This window comes from Leiobunum rupestre, chromosome 9 (assembly GCF_980474605.1).
Source record: "Leiobunum rupestre chromosome 9, qqLeiRupe1.1.hap1, whole genome shotgun sequence".
NCBI lineage: Eukaryota > Metazoa > Arthropoda > Arachnida > Opiliones > Sclerosomatidae > Leiobunum > Leiobunum rupestre.
Genome location: NC_143392.1, coordinates 49067734 through 49082684, shown reverse-complemented (window position 1 = coordinate 49082684; position 14951 = coordinate 49067734). Strand labels below are relative to the sequence as shown.

Below are 14951 nucleotides of genomic sequence, written 5' to 3'. Positions count from 1 at the left end.
TTAATTACGTACGTAATATAAATTATATTAGTTAATTACGTACGTAATATAAATTATATTAGTTAATTACGTACGTAATATAAATTATATTAGTTATTTACGTACGTAGTATAAATTATATTAGTTAATTACGTACGTAATATAAATTATATTAGTTAATTACGTACGTAATATAAATTATATTAGTTATTTACGTACGTAGTATAAATTATATTAGTTAATTACGTACGTAGTATAAATTATATTAGTTAATTACGTACGTAGTATAAATTATATTAGTTAATTACGTACGTAATATAAATTATATTAGTTAATTACGTACGTAAAATAAATTATATTAGTTAATTACGTACGTAATATAAATTATATTAGTTAATTACGTACGTAATATAAATTATATTAGTTAATTACGTACGTAATATAAATTATATTAGTTAATTACGTACGTGATATAAATTATATTAGTTAATTACGTACGTGATATAAATTATATTAGTTAATTACGTACGTAATATAAATTATATTAGTTAATTACGTACGTAATATAAATTATATTAGTTAATTACGTACGTAATATAAATTATATTAGTTAATTACGTACGTAATATAAATTATATTAGTTAATTACGTACGTAATATAAATTATATTAGTTAATTACCTACGTAATATAAATTATATTAGTTAATTACGTACGTAATATAAATTATAATTTCGTATGTAATATAAATTATATAATTAGTTAATTATGTATGTAATATAAATTATAATTACGTACGTAATATAAATTATAATTTCGTATGTAATATAAATTATATAATTAGTTAATTATGTATGTAATATAAATTATATAATTAGTTAATTACGTACGTAATATAAATTATAATTACGTACGTAATATAAATTATATTAGTTAATTAGGTACGTAATATAAATTATATTAGTTAATTACGTACGTAATATAAAATATAATTAGGTATGTAATGCATATTTATATAATGAACTAATTATATGGGTGTGTAAAAATTTAATATAGCTATAATTATCAAACCTTAGATAATTAGTTTAAAATTTTTTAGGCTTATCAAAAATTTTGCAAAAGTAAAACTTTAAGAGTTTAAATCATTTTATTTAAGAACAACAATAATTTGAACAACTAGATAAATTTCTTATGTATCTGCGACCGTTATTTCGTCCGCCATCTTAGAAAATGGCGGACTGCAATGCCGAATTTCGCATTCAAACTTAAATGATATAGTCCGATTGTTTTCAAATTTGGTAAATCTTTTGATTGTGACGCTGAGAACACTATTACAAAATCTTAAAGGTATCTGACGGTTACTTCGTTCGCCATCTTGGAAAATGGCCGTCTGGAAAATATTCACCTTGTCGATAGCATTTATATAACTATTTCGAATCACTTTAGGGTTAGATTAGCTTTTAAAATCTGGAAAATGAAAACCGGTGATACAAATGTATATGTATATATAAATAATATAACATATTTAATAATAATAATATAACACATTTAATTAGGAAATGCCCAAAACTATTTATATATTCTTAAAATATTCAATGAAATATTTATCAGTTGCTGCAGCTCGTACCAAGAAACATCCATCTTTCTTTGTCCGAATAATAATAAATGTCGTTGCCCATCTCTCTAGCAAGACATTTCGAAATTAAAACACACCGGTTTATATATGTAGATATTAAAATTTAAAATCTATTAGTCGTTACATGAATAATACTTTGCTAACTAACCATTCTGGAGCAAGTAACCGTTTTCTGATTTCAGTAGTTCATAGAGAGTAAGGAAAGAGTTGCGAGTTACTTCTTTACGGTTACAGAATGGAAACAAATGATATGGTTTCAAATATATCTCTAACGATTAATATCAATTTTTGTGAGCTTAAATTACTTTTAAATTACCCCTTTACGAATGAGCGTTTGCCTGTAAAACACGTACACACATATTCACACTCATTTCGTGTAACTGTAGAACGACTTGCCCTAAAAACTGCGATTGCAAAAGATCTGGTCTCGTTTGCTATGCAATGTTTGGTATGATCTGAAGTAACCCTTGGAAATATTTGATTGAAGAAGACGACGAGATTATAATTTGCGATTTGTAAATATTAGGAAGTAGCTGGGGAGCCCGACCTTCGACCGGGTCCCACATAGTTGCATTGATCGTATAATTCATAAAGCCATAAATTTAATCACTGCTATATTTAAGATTTTGTATCTCCATATATTTTCTCATGTATAAAACGACGATACTTATCGTACACCGAGGTAAAGGATTGCACCAAAATTGCTACACAATATCGCGCAGTTTCCTAACAACGATCCAGTGGCGCACCCAGGTTTGTTTTCTGGAGGGGGCCCATGAAGATCAAAACTCTTTCGACTGCTTTAGTTGTAATAATTAGAAAAAAACCGAGTTTTCTTTTTGTTCTTGGAGGGGGCCCGGCCCTTCTGCCCCCACCCGCGTGCGCCACTGCAACGATTTGAAAGAGCAAAATGGCAGGATTGAATAAATATGATTTTTTTCTGGTTTAAATTTAATCACTGATATATTAAAGATTTTGTACCTCCAAAAATAAACGTGTACCACTAAAAGAAACACATTTGATCGTTTAGAACCGGTTTATTAGATTGTATAACGCCTTTACTCTAAAATTTCGAAGTACTCCTATAGACTCCTCTAAGCAACCTTTTAGACTGCTTTAGAACTCGTACTCATATCAGTAACCTAGCTGACCCCTTTAACGTCGTGTACGGTGTACCTCTATAAATATCAGTGTACTCCTATAAGGAGCCCCATTAACCTCTTTAAACTACCGCCAGAGCCGTGCTATTTTTTTTTGGGCCCGGGGCAAATGTTTTAGACCCCGGGCTCCACTAACGTTTTCAAAATGTTATTGACTTTCTCCCCCTCCTTGACCTAGGGGCCCCAATCAGTACCTCATGGGCCATATACTGCCAGGACCCGGGGATATAGACCGTTCTCTATTAAATTAAAACACGTGGCCTGTAGAGGGAAAGGAAAGCCCATCGACAGTTCGAATATAAATGATGAAAAACGATACATCGCCAAAGAAAACATCATGTGCTTATTATATAGTTAATTAAACAGTTTTGGGTATTTCCCAATAAAATGTTTTCTACAAATAAATGCGTTATATGTGTATCACCGGTTTTCATTTTCCAGATTTTAAAAGCTAACAATCTAACCCTAAAGTGATTCGAAATGGTTATAAGAATGCTATCGACAAGGTGAATATTTTCCAGACGGCCATTTTCCAAGATGGCGAACGAAGTAACCGTCAGATACCTTTAAGATTTTGTAATAGTGTTCTCAGCGTCACAATCAAAAAATTTACCAAATTTGAAAACAATCGGACTATATCATTCAATTTTGAATGCGAAATTCGGCATTGCAGTCCGCCATTTTCTAAGATGGGGGACGCAGATACATAAGATTTTGTAACCATGTTCCAAAGGCCGTAATAAAACTATATACCAATTTTCAAACATATTGAAACATATAGTGGAAAGTTACGTGGAAAACCTTTTTGGCTGCCATTTTCCAAGATGGCGGCCAAAATAACGGTTGTACATCAAAACAAAATTACAATACTATTCAGAAAGCCTTAAATGTATAATGTACCAATTTTTAACATTTTTGGACACTTTCATTTAATTTATGACGTCAGGCGTGCTTGGCGGCCATTTTCCAAGATGGCGTCGGAAGCTCACGTTCTAGAGGTGGGGACTTTTAGTATATATTTTTTTTGGGGTCCAAAACTACCTATGTACCAATTTTCATCTTTATGGGAAAATGTTCCGGGTCAAACCGTATCTGTCCTGGGCTACAAATCCCACGCCCGCGAAAAGAAAACCACGTGTGTGAGCATCTTGCGCAATCGTACCGTAACGAAGTGCTACAACGTCCCAGAGAAAAGCAAACTGACGAGCTGAAAATAACCAGTGATGAGTACAATTTTCCGTTCCTTACCTCCCCCCGTAGATACCTAGGGTCAGAATCTATAGTAGCCAGTAAAAAGCCTGGAAGAATTACCAAAAAACAAAGAAGCAAAAATGGTTTTCCCCTCGCCATGGCCCGAGTTTGCGAGCTCATTTTATCCACCGGTTATCCCGTAGCAGGTCCCAATATTTTCGAAGTCGTTCCCGAGTTATTTTTCTCCCACATATATTTAAATCTTTTTTTCGTAGTTGTAGTGTATTCCTTTTTTTTGTTGTATAAGTCTTAATTGTAGTGAAGTTAATTGTAGCATCTTTATTTGTAGTTTTATTTAAGAATAGTGTATTTAGTGTTTTCATTTCCCTCACATTAACAAACCGATGGCTTTCGCCCGAGAAATGGGGACTAATACCATAAATGATTGTAAGTAATCGAAATGTTAATGATAAAAATTGTGGTCAGAGTATTTGAATGTCCCGCGCTAATGACAGGAAATCAGAATCAGATTTCCATTTCGTTTATTATTTTGTGTTCCGTAGAGTGTATAATATTAACCCACGCCCTAATTTACTGTATTGCATTTTAATTCCCGCGCTATAATATCCTTACCGTCTGATATTTGTTCATTGTATGTATATATATTTTAGTACGTAAATAAAGATTTTTGGAATTTAATCGCAGGCAAAGTGTTACCAGACTGAAATCCGAACCTCCCCCTTTTTCCCTTCCCTTATTTTTATAATCATTCACTCGCTCCGATATCTTTCACCCCAACAAAGGCCACGACTAGCAATTACCATCATATATCTCATAATTCTTTACGTGAAATTTATTTTAAATAATTTTAAGATAGATTAACAATGTAATACTGTATTTATCTCATTGATTTATAATCGTTTAATTTGTTTTTAAGAGTTAAATCAAATAAATTAGCTTAATTTTGAAAGATATTATATTACTTTAAGGTGTATGTTGATGTTAGTTATCATTTAGATCGTAATTAAGGCACGAGGATCTTAAAAATGGTTACTTATCGTTGCGAGTGGACCAGGGGGTGTCAAATGTCAATTTCTTGCGTTACGTTATTTGGGAACATCCCGATACCGGCTGTGTTATTCGCAAAAATGTCTCAATTTAAACTTCTGTTTGCGAGTAACAGACCAAATGTGGTCATATAATGATGGGTAGCAGTATGAACAAGCATCATATCCTCTCTTGAACTAGTTTCTATCTTTAACAAAGCAAATACTTATACACATGTAAATGTTTTCCACAGATAACGATAAACAATATTTAACTGAATAAGGTTATACACAACGGCGCAGCAGTCCTAATAGAACTCTGCGGCTCATCTCCATTAAACGATCGTTTAGCGACTTTGGTAAGATCAAATATTCCTTTATTTTATGTATGATAAAATTAATTTGAAAATGTATTTGTGGCTAAATGGTAAACTAAAATATAAAAGTAACTCATAATATATTTAACGTTAATATAGAGGTAATTTAAATATTTTTAACTATATGGCATCTCGTTATTGAGCGTCAAGATCGGCGGAGCAGATAAATTAACTGGCAAAATTTCAATTAATCATAAAATAGCGGTTAACCGTTTATCCATGGATATTATCCATGGATTATCCATGGACAAAAACGATTTAATATGGGAAAAAGCCAAAAATAACTGATTATTTTTTGGATAATTTTTGTTTATGGATATTATCCAAACAAACGGTTAATTGTTATCCAAACGCCGAACTCTAATTGAGCTTAAAGGTTAGAGTTAGACCTTTATAGAATTTATCATTTTATGTGCCTCATACGTTGCATTGCTTCAGGCGTAATCAATCCGCATTTAATAATATTTTTATCGTTTTTTTTTTCTTATTTGGTATTGTTGTATTTTGATTGTTTATTTTAATGTAATTTTTAGGTCATTTGAGTCAGTTATTTATAGTCAGCCCTTACCAATTTAAACTGATCATCCGAGATCAGTGATTGGCGGGCTCGGGGCTCTAAAGAGTCCGAGAGCTATTGGGCGCGAGCTCGACTCTTCGGGAAAAAAGAGAAGAGCGCAAGCTCAGCCGCTAAGAATAAAAGAGAAGAGCCCGAGCGTCATCTTCTGAGATAAAAGAAAAGGGCTCGAGCGCGACCTTCAGCGCCACCCTTAGAGAGGAGAGCGAAATGTAAAACAATTGATTCCCGCCTTTCTTCACGAATCACATCACGTGGTGCTTTTTTTTAATGTGAATTGCCCAGAATCTATCGGTCTCTGAGAGAGGGCGATTCTCATTACGAGCAGACCGCGAGCTCTAGCTCTTCCTCTTAAAAGAGCGCGAGCGGGGGCTCTTCCTATTGTATTAAAAGAGAAGAGCGCGAGCCGCTTTTACTCTTGAAGGTTGGGTAACGTGCCTTCGGAAGCCTCAGAACGAGCTACACAATAAATTGCCACACTCAAACCACACATAGGCTTGAGGGATTATATAAATAATACGATATTGGCGGTATAACAAAGGTGCCGTCCCTGCCAGTTGTTGAGGATGTAGTCATTAGACGCCTGTGGTTAATTATCGGGTAAAACATTAACTATCAAAAACTGCCGGTTAACATAACTCGCTTCAACTACCAACATAATTCAACCCTTACTCCGGACTAACTAAGCAAAGACTGACAGCCCACTGAGCCCAAGGTTAGTAAATTTTAGGCTATAAAAGGTTGCCTCGATACGCTGTGGTTGCTAAGGGCTAAGGTTGGTAACTTCGTTGCTAACGAACATCGTGATGTCACTGAGATGAGATCCTATTGAAAATCAATGGGATCTCATCTGGGTGACGTCAGCAACAGACGAATTTTGGAGGCAATCCAAAAATTCTTTCAAACCATTTCTCGATCGAGACCCCGTTGCCACTGAGCCTAGGCAATCTGCGTCTGCTAATAATACCATGGAGCAGTGCTGCAAAACACGTCAGGGCAATGACTAGGGCCGGAAACTGCTACAAGATGTAACTAAAATTACTATTTATATATAAATATCTTAAATAAAATAAACTACAGGAAATCTAATTTGTTGCTAGACTAACAATTACGGAATGTTTCACTTAATAGGGAGTCACGTCACGTGATAATTTGTCAAGAGTTGAGAACTGATAATGAGACACAAGAATAGATAAATTTCATATCTTTGCCGCCTCGCGTCACGCGTAGCCATTTAGAAACGTGGGGTTAACATTGTGCATACCGTCATTTATTTGTTGATCTAAGATTATTCGCAAACTTTTTATTTGATATACCTATTAATGAAATTGATTTTTGAAATTTTAAGGAAGTCAATTTGGTTTCATTTTATACAAACATCCCAAGTATTTTATAATTGTTAATGAAACCTTAAATATATTTTTTTAGTTTCTTGAATATTACCAAAATGAACGCAGTACCACCACTTGTTCTTAAGGCCCTAAAAGTTAAAACAAAAACTGATTTATCGACTTACCCGGTTGTCAAGGTACTTTTTATTTTTTACGCTTTTACAATGTCAAAGATCTCACATTAAAATAAAGATTTTTCCACAGGGTTATGATTTTAATAGTGGGATAGATTACCACGAGTTATTGAAAACGTTTCACACTACTGGTTTTCAAGCAACGAACTTTTCCAATGCTGTTGAAGAAATATGGAAAATGGTAAATAAAAACATTTTTTGCTGGTCGTTCACAAATTATTTAACGAAAACCGAACCTTGTTTTCCACCATTTCATCCCTATTTACACAGAAAAAAAGGTGTTTAGAAGATGAACATTTGTTTCAACACCAAATGCAGCTGAATTTTTATTATGGTATGCACACCTCCCGTTTAATTTTAAAAATTAGCATTTGAACACCTCTAGGCTGTGCATGTTTAATATTAAAACATGTTTACGTGTGCTTATGCTCTAGCTTGAAACATGCCTTGTTATCAAACACGAGTATCGACTTATACTACTAGTTTTAAACCATGTTTATTGATTTATATTCATAGCTTTTAAACATATTCATGGAACCATTATAATAATATTATTAATAATAATATTAATAATTATAACAAAAAATAATGATTAAATTTATTTAATTACAAAATTCTTACCATTTTCTAAAGGTAAGCGCTACCTCTTTATTTCAGAAAAACCAACATTTGAGCCAGAGATTCCGACAGTAGACCGGTTTTGGTCTTTTTTGGCTGATCAGTACTGTGTTAGAATTCGGGCTATAAATAAATAGTTAAAAAGTTTCCTTGTATTGTGGTTTGAAAATTTATTTGCATTGGTAGAGGATGCTAGGAACTAAAATTTGTGTTCCAAAATCATCATTATTATTGTAATGTTTTTAAATAGTTAACAAGTTTAAAAATTTAAAAAAAATAAATATTTAAAATTTTATATTAATTTATAATTTGATTGAATCTATCCAAACTATCCATTAGATAAAAAATATTATAATAAATGATAACAATAACAATAATATTTATAGTTATTATAAACATACCAAATTCTTTATTGATGAAACACGAACTGCATAAAAATAAAACTTTCAATACGTAAATTTTTAGCTGAGTGTTTAAAAAGGCGTGATTAAGTTTTTTAAATTTCACCAGGATATGGCTAGTAAAACAACATTGAACATATCACTAGGACTTTCTATAAGTGTTCTGGTGACATTTAAGCAAGTCACACCCAATGTTTAGATCAGAACAAACTTATATGTTTAAAATCTATACACCTTCTTTTCTGTGTACTTAACAGATTATTTTCTCTATTACTATTAACCCTAATAAGATATGATTATTAAGAATTTAGCTTTTTTTTTTCAAAATTATAAAATATTAGAAATTATGATTTTCTTAAATAATTTGCAAATGTAGCCTTGTGTATTTAATATTGTCTTATTAGATAAAATTGAAGTCACCTTTCCCCGTTTCCAAGGGACACAGAAAATGTTGAATTTTGAGGGTGTAGCTACAGAACCACTTGTTTAGGGAAGCAGGATCTTATGCTTAAGTCACGAAACGACAATTAAGTAATTCACCTTAATTCTGCCCAAACTTTATAAAACGATTCTGTGGCCCTTTAAGGAAATTTTCGAACACTGAGTTACACCTTCCACTCTTATGAAATTTGTGGGCGGACCTTTATGAAAATGCACTTTGTAACGACTACATTAAACAGATAAAAGTAAGGGAAGTGCCACTTTCAAAGGATGATGAAGACAACATGGAAGAGGATGAATTTATCCGGAGGAAATATAAATGTACCATATTTTTGAGCTTCACTTCAAATATGATATCATCAGGGGTTCGGGATGTGATAAGATTCTTGGTTGAACACAAAATGGTGGACTGTATTGTGACCACTTGTGGAGGAATAGAAGAAGATTTGATGAAATGTTTAGCACCGACCGTTTTGGGAGATTATCACCTTAGTGGAAGCGCACTTCGCAAACAAGGAGTGAATAGAATTGGAAACTTGTTAGTCGGCAATGATAACTACAGCATCCTGGAATCTTTCATGTGCCCAGTTTTAGATGAAATGTTAGAGCTACAAAAATCAAAGGTAACTGCGTTATTAATAGGCAAATAAGGTTTGAAGGCTTTTACTTACTATTATAAGAACGTTTCGAAGCCTTATCCATCTAACGGCGAAAAAAATCGAAACATTCTTTGCGCGTGTGCGAAGGTTTCACGAGGAGCGATCCTGTTGGCATTTTCATGCACAAACTTCTAACTTAAAATTGAAATAGGTATACCACGAAGAGATCTAGTTTACGATTTTCTTAAACATAACACATCCTTCCGATAACTCTCATATCATGCCCAGTAGTTCTTAAGCCTACGTTTTGGAATATGTAATAAATATCTAATATATTGATAATCTAGCCTATACGTAAATATATAAATTGAAGGAAAGCATCTAATATAATTATTATAATGGCAATAATTAAACAATCCCAAAGTTGTGTTATTTATTTAATGGAAGTACACATGGAAGTATTTTTTAAGAGTTAATTTAATATTAAAAACATAAGACGAAACCAGGTTTGAAAAATGTGATATTATATTCCAAAGTTCCAACTTTCGAAAAACATTTAAGCCATTTCCAGTAAGAAACACCCGTTATTCACGAAATAATGAAATATTTATTGCCCTGACTCTATTTCTCAAATTGATGAGCTTAAGAATGCCATTCTGTATGGTATTAAATGCGTATCTATATTCTAATAAGCTTAGAAAGTATTTATTGAAATTTGGGAAAACGACTTTATTGAGAAGACTTTTATCATCGAACTGAATCCTCACGATTGATAGATATATTCCTTCTCCCTTAAAAAAAATCAGCCGGCTTTGTCATTGGCTCCTAAAACTGACATTTTCCAACGCGACGGATTAGAGAAGCTCGAATCACTTTTATATTGAAAGCGAATAAATGGCATTTTGGAATGATAAGATGATTCGATTACCAGGACAAAGCTTGAAAGTATAAAACCATGCTGGATTAGCGGACGGGTGAGATTTCAATATCACTGACTGGAGCGCCATCTCTATGTTTTTATTATATTAAACTTGTTTGACTATGAGGCCCTGATTGCTGTCTCCACTGAACTGCTAGACACTGATGAAAACAAACTCTACACACGCATGCTTATTTTCAAGGACAAATTAAAGTTATATTAAAAAAAATGTTTTTCTGACAGAATATTATTTGGACTCCATCGAAAGCAATTGCTCTTTTTGGTGAAAGAATAAACAATGAAAACTCTTTTTTATACTGGGCTTTTAAAGTAAGCGACTAATTTTAATTAATAATTATTTGAATACCTAAAACGTCTATCTTAACAAAATTTTAGAATAAAATCCCAGTTTTTTCACCGGCCTTGACGGATGGTGCTATAGGTGATTATATTTACTTCCAAAGTTTCAGAAACCCGGGACTGATATTAGATATAGCAGCAGGTAAAATTAATCCAATATTTGATAAAAAATATATATAATAATTCTTTATATGCATTATAAAGATGTAAGTAGATTATTCAGCATTGTAACAAAAGCCAAATCTTCAGGAATGATTATTTTGGGTGGAGGACTTATTAAACATCACACATGCAATGCTAATCTTTGTGTAAGTATAAATTTATAGGATAATAAATAATAATAATAATCAGCTTTGCTACAATACAAAGTACCACAATGGGCCCAAAATACCAAGCAACGTGTAATGATATTATTCCTGGTGGGCGGGCTTCATTGCGTTTTGTTGTTTGTGAAATAAGTGACATTTCTTAATGGTTGTGTAGAGAAACGGAGCTGACTTCTCCGTGTATATCAATACGGCGGATAGCTTCGATGGCAGCGATGCTGGGGCCACTCCGGACGAAGCTGTTTCTTGGGGTAAAATAAAAATGGAAGCGACTCCAGTTAAGGTTAGAAATTTCATTTCTAATCAGTTCATCTTCATCTTTTATTGTAAATTGATACTCAATGTTTTCCGTTTCAAAGGTTCACGGAGACGCGACTCTAATATTTCCAATTTTAGTAGCCGAAACGTTTGCGCGCTGGCATCATCGACTTGAAAAATAATTTTAAAGTTAGATGATTGAAAGCGAAGGAGCATGACTTGTTTGTCCTGGCTTCGTCGAAAACTATGTTGCTTGAAATAGGATGAGGTTTTGGCAATAAATCAATCGATAAATAGTTTTTGGTGTAAGTTTAAACACTTTTTTTAAACTTTATACAAAATGCAGAGTTTTTCTCATAAGCTGTTAAACACATCCCGCCACATTCACTATAAAGAAACCACGAGTGTTTTAGTGTTCATGTTAATACACACTGGTAACTTTTGTTTACCTCGATAAACATTTTACATAAATACATCTGAAATGTTGGTTACAAATTCTTAAGATCTTTAAGCCCCAACCCTTTTTAAAATTTACTAAATAATTTAACAGCCTAGAAAAATAACCATATGGTTGTACAGTGACAACCAAATGTTGTGTTCTACAATTCTTTATTAAAAATATTGACATGGCTAAGGGTTTTTTAAAAGTGCTTATACATGTTAAACAAAGTTTAACGACAATATCCGTAAATAGCGTACTAAGACTCAAGCTACTTTCCTTTTAATAAGAAATCTTATCTGAGATTGTATAACGCCACCTAGTGTCAATCGTAGAAACCTTTTTTATGTTTTGAGGAAACCGATAAAATTAGAAAGAGTAAAATGCAGTGCAACTTCAGTTCGTGAAACTATTTATTAAAAATAACTTGAACGTTTTATTTATAAGTGGAAATATTTATTTCAAGTAGAATGTGACTGATTTAATAAACAAACCAAAAAATGTCATTTTCAATTTTAGAGCGAAGTGAACTCTATTCGTAAAAAACTGGTTTATGTTAACATATGTTTATAAAAAAATAAAAGCGTTACACTTGTGCAAAATATATAAGGCAATGGCTACAGTCGGCCGTCCCCTTAAATTTACCGCAAATAACAGACTATCTGTTAGATTATAAACATTTGTAAAAAGAAAAAACCTTTGATGATAAGCTCCTCAGATAGCGTTACAGTTTCCATTTTAAATACATTTATATATGTTACTTAAAAAAACTTGTTGCTTTCTTTGATCACAGTTACCTAATAAGTTTATTATTATACGTATTACCAAGAATGTATTGAAGTTTCTAAGAATATTGGACTACAGGATTCTGATTCCCATCCTCGCAGCCTTTGTAGCTTAAATTCGTCCGCTTTCCCATTCAAGTTTGCCATATGGTATGACCTTGAATGCCCCTTAAATGCAGACTAACTTTCTCCACAAAAGCTGTGAGGATGGCACCAGGGGTTAATGCTATGCTGAAATATTCTTACTAACTTCAATACATTCTGGGTATTACTTGAACCTTGAAAATTCATTTTTGATTTTTGGATGTAACACGAACAACCTACTGAAAGAATACACTGTTCGCTTCCCAAAGCTACCTTGCGAGTAGAACAACAAGTTTTGTATTGGTTTGGAAGTGTTAAAATATGTTGATGAATTCACGTATTGAATAAATTCGGAGAGCAACTGCCTAGCCCACTAAAAAACAAGGGGTAAAAATATAAAAAGTAAAATAAAAAATTTGGAAATATCTTGAGCAGTATTATCGAAAATTAAGGTAACAAATTTTAAGTAAAAACAACCTTCCTTTAATTTAGTGCTTCGAACGGTCCCGGACAGAGATCTGCATTTGTGTCTGGCTCAGGCCATATTAAGATCACTCATATCTAACCATCATTTTCTTTACTACTTTTGGTTCAGAACAATTAATTTTTAAATATAACAAAAATACGTTTTTGGTGGAATTCAAAGGTTTAACTGCCTTTATTTAACACAGACGATTCAAATTCCACGTTGGTTGAATACATAAATACCAAGAAGCAACTACGAAAAACTTGGAACCGGCACAGTTTTCATTTCCATGTAGTTCTACTATTTTTCATAGCAGAATCGAATGCATAAATTAGCAACTTCCACAATTGCAAAATATTCCATTTTTTTAGCTAATTCTAAATATTATTTTAGAAAATGCTGTAACTTTTTTTATAAACTGACTTATTATTAAAATATTAATTATTAATGAATCAAATTACATTTTCGATAACAAAGTAAAAAAGCATAAATAAATAAATATAAATGAAATTATTAAAATATAAATTTATTTTATAGACGATATTCAAATATTATATTTTACGCATTTATAAAAAATATCATTTTAATAATAAAAATTATAATAATTATAATAATAATAATACTTATGAGAAATGGCTCGTGTTCCGTACAAAAGATGGCGCTCCAGACCTAAAATCCAGAAGGAACCTAAAATAACTTGGGGCGTCGGTATAATAACATATTAGCGAAACTATAAGCTACAGTCTCAGGATTTCCTTACGTAAATCGGTTCTTGTAAATACGTTGGCTTTTAATGCTCCTGAAGGAAAACTGTGAACATTGATAGAAATTTATAATATATTGCCTACAACACAAATTCCCATTAAAGTCCTTAAAACATGCTCTTTTCACTCATTGCAACGCTGCTCAAAAATTAACGACCTGTATAACTAGGTTGGAGGCAGTTAAATACTGAAATTACAATCCGTAAAGATATAAACTTGTTATTTTGTAATCAATGGCATTACTTAGCTTTCAATGACACACCTGCGAAGCTTTATACGGGCAATTTTCTATCATTGGAACTATTACTTTTCAGAATTTAACATTATTGAACAGTGTTCTCTTCCATCAGATTTGTTTTATTCAATTAATTCAAACGACAAACGATAATTTCGCTTAAATAACTAGTTTATGATTTAAATGGTTTATGCCTTTCTTGTATAGGTATAAAAATATTTTTGTAAATTGATTCATTTGCTTACATCATAAACATGACTTATGAGTTTATTTTATATTTTTAAAAATCGTTTAGTTTTTGAGTGGCGCAATTGGGTGAAAAAATGCTGAACTTAAATAAAATCTACATAAACGGCATAGTAGCCCAATGAATTTCTACATGGAACTAAATGGAATTACATTATTGTTCATTTCACATTTCATGAACCTCTACCAGAAAAAAAAACAGTTCAAATTATGGCAAAGCTTTCTTAATCTGTGTTATAAAGAAATAACACTTTTTTTGTAAAGATAATGTAAATGCAAGGCTTTTCCTATAAAATACCGTATAATTGTAGGTCTTGGATATCTCATCAATATTTATATGTAGTCATTTACATTCAAAAGGCGCAAGTTTTGCATTCAAGGTTTCAAAGAGGCTTTTTCCAATTTCACAATAATTTGCCGTGAAAGTAATTTCATTCGTTGACACAAAAAAAAATGTTATTTCATTTTGACTTTTTAAGTTTTCCTAATTTATTTCATCCAACCGAAAGCAATGTAAATTCCA

At 32.1% G+C, this 14951-nt stretch overlaps 1 protein-coding gene across 1 annotated transcript; it reads left to right on the top strand.

Moving 5' to 3' along the window:
- The first annotated feature begins 7409 nt into the window (after nucleotides 1-7409).
- LOC149928585 (putative deoxyhypusine synthase) lies at nucleotides 7410-11591 on the top strand. Its single transcript, XM_090157933.1, has 8 exons — nucleotides 7410-7490; nucleotides 7558-7668; nucleotides 9187-9570; nucleotides 10709-10795; nucleotides 10862-10967; nucleotides 11030-11133; nucleotides 11309-11434; nucleotides 11511-11591. Exons 1-8 carry the CDS (start codon nucleotides 7410-7412, stop codon nucleotides 11589-11591), a joined length of 1080 nt encoding a protein of 359 aa, XP_090014059.1.
- The last annotated feature ends 3360 nt before the right edge of the window (nucleotides 11592-14951 follow it).